Source organism: Triticum dicoccoides, chromosome 3A (genome assembly GCF_002162155.2).
Source record: "Triticum dicoccoides isolate Atlit2015 ecotype Zavitan chromosome 3A, WEW_v2.0, whole genome shotgun sequence".
Taxonomy (NCBI): domain Eukaryota; kingdom Viridiplantae; phylum Streptophyta; class Magnoliopsida; order Poales; family Poaceae; genus Triticum; species Triticum dicoccoides.
This window is the reverse complement of record NC_041384.1, coordinates 185,036,886-185,043,353: the sequence shown is the minus strand read 5'-3', so window position 1 is coordinate 185,043,353 and position 6,468 is coordinate 185,036,886. Positions and strand designations below refer to the sequence as shown.

The following is a 6,468-nucleotide window of genomic DNA, read 5'->3' as shown; positions in this document are numbered from 1 at the left end:
TATATATATATATATATATATATATATATATATATATATATATATATATATATATATGAAGGGGGGATACCGCTAGAACACACAACAAACATTGTTAGCCGTGTGCGGCGCCCTCTCCACAGTTTACGCCTCCGGTCATATTCGCGTAGTGCTTAGTCGAAGCCCTACGAGGATCACTTCACCATCATAGTCACCACGCCGTCGTTCTAACGGAACTCTCTCTCGACACTTTGCTGGATCAAGAGTTCGAGGGACGTCATCGAGCTAAACGTGTGTAGAACTCGAAGGTGCCGTACGTTCGGTATTTGATCGATCAGAACAAGAAGTTTGACTACATCAACCGCGTTGTCAAACGCTTTCGCTTTTGGTCTACGAGGGTACGTGGACACAATCTCCTAGATAGATCTTGCGTGAGTGTAGGAATTTTTTGAAATTGCATGCTACGTTCCCCTTCAGTTGAGTCCTGCTACGAGTTATCCGCCGGCTCCCCCACCGTGAGATCAACCATAATCAAGTGGCCCTCAACGTCCCCTTTGTCTCGCGCACTATCAGTGACGGCGTAAGCATTGCAACATCGGCCATATATCAGCAACATGAGTGATGTTACAATCCCGTGAGCTCACAGATCCTTGTCTCTGCAATAAGGATGATGTTTCAGAAACGCGCCTCTGCGACAACATTTTAGGAACATGCTTTTGCAACAATGGGGATGTTTCAAAAACACCAGTGACATTGATCTAGGCGTGTGCGATCTGTTTGAAAAACGCGTCTTTGCAACAACAATGATGTTTCAGAAACTCGCCTCTGCAACCATGACAATGTCTCAGAAACGCCAATGATGTTGCAATCCGGGCACGTCTCGATCACACATTGTGGCTTGTTGCACCGTATGGTCATGTTTAATTAGACGGCAGCGCAGGCGGATGATGTCCTGCGCGCATCAGCCGGCAGAACGCAAGCGTTTTCCAATTTTTTTTTTATGTTTTGACATTCTGAGCAATTTTAAAAGATGCATTTTTTCTTTAAATTTCTGTAAAAAAAATTAAAATGCAAATATTTGTATTTTTGAACAAAATTAGAAAAAGCTAACATCTTTTGTATTTTTTTACAAATACTTAAAAACCATAGCATTTTTGTCAAAAAGAAAAAAGAAGCAAAAAGGAAAAACAAAAAAATGGAAAAGAAACGAAAAACGAACAGATAAAAAATAGTGAGAAAAGGACCGCATTTTTTCCCTAAGTAAATCAAGATCTAATCTTATAGCACCAAGCATGTGTTGGCTCATTGGTTCCTAGTGCCTGCTAGCAACTAGCATACCTGAGTTCGATTCCTCCATAATTTTAGGGTTAATTTGATAAATGCCACTCGAATTCTGGCGATTCTGAGAAACGCCACTGCAATTTCCAAACTTTGAAAAATGGCACTGCAGACTATAAATGCCACTCGAATTCTAGTGATTCCGAGAAATTCCACTGGAATTTTTAAAAAATGCCCTTAATTCTATATTACCCGACCTGAGTTCGATTCCTCCTTCCATTTAAACCTTTAAATATATATTTATATGTTTAGTGAGAAGATAACTTTTAAGCCTTGACTGTTAAAAAAGATTAGCATGTGCCACCTGTCATTTCTTGAACGCTAGCTCAATTTGATCAATACATGTCCAGCTGATCAATGAAAAATTTACCAAGCACCTCTAAATGGGACATCAACATTTTTTTAAGACAGATTCATCCACGGAAAGGATCAGCCCCAAAATTCAGAACATTACCATGTTTGAAGAAATTATGCATTATGTTATGCTTCCTACATAAACTCTCCTTGAACTCATTTTGGGTCATAGGTAGATTTCACCTGATCCCAAATTTAACCATCATCGGTGTGTAGGAAGCTGTTTACCAAGAAGGAATGTGTCGATCAGCGCTATCCCTTCTGTGGGCTTGTTGAGGGGTACCAAGTGGCCAGCCCCTCTTATTGTCACCATGGTCATACCATGGTACTCCACAAATCTTCCAGCAACCTACAGTGCAAATGTCTCTCTCGTCAGGGCCAGTGGAGTCTAGATTGCATTCAGAAACTAACTTAACTAGCAGTATCATTGTAGCCCCAGAGAATGTTCACTTGATTGTTCAGAATTTCTGACCTGTTTGTTCAGGTACCATGGTTGCCACTGTGACTTGATAGGCAAGCCAAGTGCTTCCACACAATATCGTGACCCGATCACTGGGACCCTGCCATCCGCATCTCCACTGCATGCACAAAATTATAGGTCACTGCCGATTGCGGAACACCAACATAGCACCTATTCTAACATGCCAATGAAAAGAACATCTATTCTAAGATTTTTAAGCCATCAGAGAACAGCAAAATTGTGTTTTAAGGTTACCGTCTTACAGAAAGTAATTTGGGAGGATAATATCAGTACATGGAAGTAACAAACAGTGTCTACTTTTAATGCATATGAGAACTGACACATGGTGGTAGGGTACAAGGTGCAGAAATACACCTGTAGAGCCAGACTCTCAGTCCTGCTTTGATGAGCTTGGAGTATATTGGTAGAATGGAAAGTACCGAAAAGTTGTACGACTTCAGAATGGAGTCACTGCATGGTAAATGAAAATGGAAATAAGTCAAATTCAATTTCTTCTCCACGTGTAAAATTATCTCTTTGGAGCATTTTCCAAATTTGAGTCGGCAGTTGTCCATTTGACATTCGTTTGGAGTCCCTGGATAGAATGTTAATGACACAAAGTAGAATCACATCAAAACTATATTAACATTGCAACGCTTATTTTAAACTATGTCCCATGATATAATTCAACTCAGTGTTGTAATTACTAGATTAAAATTTCATAGGTAAAAAATGGAAAGATCTGCAGAAATCACCTGCAAACTTGCCATTTCCCAGGCAACATCCCATTGACATTTGCATGAAGTGCCCTTTGCACATCTGCCTTATTGAAGTACTCCTGAGCATAAGATGAGTAGCACTCATCGTATCCTGAGAACAACCTAATCCTCCTCCTGAAAGGTTCCTACCATGCCAAAGAAATTAACATACTTAGAAATTCAGAAGCAGAAGTTCTAATTTAAACTGTCTGTCCCTTACATGGTCACTATATTTGAGTGCTTTGTCAACAACAGATGCTGCTGATGTTTGTCCAAGATTGCACTTGGGCCCATAAATGTTGTATATGTCGATCAACTGGTACTGTCCATAGATGGTGTTCATGGCTTTGTTGCAATCATCGGTCCAGTTTGAGGCTCTAAAATCACAATTCTTTTTTATCTGATCATAAACTTCATCTGATACAACTGCATGGCTCCAAGCATATTCGGCCAGTCCCTTCGAGTCATAATAATCATCAGTTAATGGATTTCCAACCTACATTTGGGCCAATATAAATGTTATGATGTTATAAAATTTCAAACTATCCACAGAAAACCTAGGCAATATATACATTTATAGAAAAAAATGGAAGTTCATCGGAAGGTTAACAAATCCCAAGATTGTTGTAATTTTCACAGAAATAAGTATGCAATATTTTTCATCTAAATCATCCCAGGAAATACATGAATTATTTCGAAGTTATAAACTATAAAAAACAATACATTATGTAATCCCATTTTCAAACAAGAATGAACAAGGCCACTGGCCGAACCAGCAATATAAACAACAGAAGCTATCAAATTATATACTCACAATGAACCCTTTAAAGTTGATGTATGTGCTGGCCTTCTTGTCTTTGTTCCTCTCATAGACAAGGTCAGCTAGTTGTGGCACATAATGACCTGTATAAAATTTAAAATTCTTCACTAGTGATCTACAAAAATAGAATTGCAGCGCATCTCTTGCTCCACCATGTCTGAAATATCACAGAAGTCTAATATGACCATTGGACATGTCAGGAATACCGGAACCAATCTAAAGGGCCATGCCACCAAAATGTTATTCACTTTGCTTTGTTTCCATGGTATGGTAAACCTCTGTTCTCCCAGGTTACAAGACACATAGCAATGTAGGCCCAATCTGAGGTTGCTGAACCGTGTTGTGTGCTTGTTTGATAATATGTTGTAGAAAATGAGTCACAAAATTCGACAAAAGGGGATCAAACGAACACTAAAATTGGCCAAAAAGAAGGTAGGCAGGAATGGGTGGGGAAAATGAGATGAGCATATTACCCACCTTTAAGTTTCCTCTGAACTACAGGAGCATCATGACTTGCCAGGATTAATATTTTAAAATTTTCTCACCAAAATTTCCCATCTATGCTTTAACATCAATTATTGCCCAATTCCTTTAAATTTAATGATTTATGGTTTACACTAAAATAAATAGGAATTGGTAAAGAACCTAATTTGAAAGGCCAGATTGACTTATTATTTTTACGACTTTGTCAGACATGTAGGACAACTATATTGAAAAAATTAAGTTTGCAGGTTACTAAGATCAACTCTGGAAATCAAGGCCTGAAGAACAAGTGTCTTGTCGATGTAAACATTTACCTGCATAGCTCTCTCCTGAGATATAGAATTCCCGGTCCTTGTACTGCGGAAACCTCTTGAACCAATTAATCAGGAAATTATATGTATCCTCAGCTATACAAAAGAGAAAATGGAAATTGATGAACATTTCAAAACGCCTCAAACAGTTATGAAAAGCAAGCACACTTCCCGAAAAGAATACTCAGTTACCTACAAAATCATCATTGAGGTTGGTGAGGTCAGAGGATGTGTTGGTGTAGGAGAAGCCAACCCCAACAGGGGACTCCACGAAGAGCAGGTTGGCTTCTGGCAAGAGTCAATCGAGAACAATACCAATATTCAGATTTTTTTACGTAGGTAGAACCGTTGGGATAATCATAAATTCATAATAAGTTAGCACAAGTGCAATGCTTGCAAGCTGCAACACCTTTGTTCCATGCAAACTTGTTGAACTCGAGCCCTGCTGCAAATCTGCTCACCCTGAGAGGTCCTAGCTCAGAAGCAGCTCCGTATCCAACTGATGAGCAGCCTGGTCCTGCATGCATGTGCAGGGAACAAAAAAGTTGTTTATTTTTCACCCCAAGTAGCAACCGAATTATTACTGAACCGCGAGGAGAGGAACACAAGATAATCTCTACAAAACATTTCCTGAAATAAGTGAGGTAAAATAAAAGAGAGAGAACAGACAAGTGAATAAGTGCAAAGTAAGAAACCTCCATTGAGCCAGAGCAGGAGAGGTTTGTGCGAGGGCTGTGACTGAGCCTCGAAGAACCAGTAGAAGAGCGCCCTCCCATTCCGCTTGTTCACGGTGACATGCCCGGCGAACTGAGAGACCTGCGGGCTCCTTGGCTGACCGGGGAGGAAGACCACCCTATCAGCTTCCTGCCCACTACCGTAACCTGCAGAGCAGCAGCGCCAACTCTGGGAGGCCAAGACGAGGAGAAAGAGAGCAAGGATGAGCTGCCGCCGCTGCTTGTCTTGGTTCGCCGCTGCCGCCATGAGAATGTGCAAATGTGAGAGTGAGTGGCTTGGCTGGGACAGCAAGAGCAGAGAGGCAGGGGCTGGGCGCAAGTCAATCTGTGTGAGAGTGAGATCACACTAGAAGATCATGTGAAGTTGGAGGGAGCTCAGAGCTGGGGGGTGGGGGTGGGGGTGGGGGTGAGAGTGAGAGGAGGCCATTGGCCGGCTTGGCTGCATGTGAACCAGGGATAACGAATTTTATTTGCTGCGCGGCACCGGCACCGGCACCGGCACCGCAGCCTTGCCGAGGGCATCTCCGACTCGTGTCTGTGCGTTGTTGGCGTATGCGTCTGATGCTTTTGGCGGCTTGCCTTGTGACTGACTAAACGCTGACACGGTCACACGTACCGATTCATCAAGTTGGACGAGCATACAGTAGAAACCTTCGTGCATGAGACAAGTGAGATTGGCGTTTGCAGTTTCTGTTTTCTCTCTTTCTTTTTCATTTTTACCGAAAACAGTACCATTGTACTACATGTTCTTTTTCTCGAAAGCCTTGATGCGCGTAGCCATATATTATTAAAAATGAGAAATCAGCAGCCGAACACCAGACCCGAAAAAAAGGCAAAATTAAAATTCGAGGCTGAATGCCTCGCGACAGTAGCTCCATCTGATAGACATTAACCCTACCTCCCGGCAACCTGGGGCGGCTGCCCGGGCTGCTCCGGCCAGTCTCTATTAAATAATATTACCAGAACATGGTTAGTAATGCTAATTGCTGATGCTCTGGTGCAAATACTGGCAACGTCACCATGCATGCATAGACTTTGCCCGACCTTTTTGAAAGGTTGGCTCCGCCACTAACTAACCCTATGATATAAGACAAAATTAAAATGAAAAATATACAATTTCTAGGCTACGCCTTCAAAAAGAAATCGCCACACGTGCGTCGATGTTGGTGAGTCCAACCCAAGGTTGAACTCTGTATTCTCATTCCTAAAGTGAAGCTTCAATCCACCATCT

General features: G+C 41.5%; 1 protein-coding gene across 1 annotated transcript; it reads right to left on the bottom strand.

The window, feature by feature from the left end:
• Window positions 1-1,599: 1,599 nt before the first annotated feature.
• Window positions 1,600-5,629, bottom strand: LOC119267797 (serine carboxypeptidase-like 26). The gene is made up of 10 exons (XM_037549242.1): window positions 5,199-5,629; window positions 4,913-5,020; window positions 4,696-4,791; window positions 4,507-4,599; window positions 3,704-3,792; window positions 3,110-3,385; window positions 2,887-3,035; window positions 2,507-2,602; window positions 2,144-2,249; window positions 1,600-2,020 (listed from the first exon to the last, which is right to left on the bottom strand). Exons 1-10 carry the CDS (start codon window positions 5,482-5,484, stop codon window positions 1,874-1,876), a joined length of 1,446 nt encoding a protein of 481 aa, XP_037405139.1. The 5' UTR covers window positions 5,485-5,629; the 3' UTR covers window positions 1,600-1,873.
• Window positions 5,630-6,468: the final 839 nt, after the last annotated feature.

What these genes read in the sequence shown, in the direction of transcription:
- LOC119267797 (XM_037549242.1), bottom strand. Translation starts at nt 5,484, where the DNA reads ATGGCGGCAGCGGCGAACCAAGACAAGCAGCGGCGGCAGCTCATCCTT. An exon ending in CAAGTTTGCATGGAACAAAG is followed by an intron (nt 4,792 to 4,912) that starts GTGTTGCAGCTT and finishes GACTCTTGCCAG; the next exon opens with AAGCCAACCTGCTCTTCGTG. An exon ending in GGGAAATGGCAAGTTTGCAG is followed by an intron (nt 2,603 to 2,886) that starts GTGATTTCTGCA and finishes TTTACCATGCAG; the next exon opens with TGACTCCATTCTGAAGTCGT.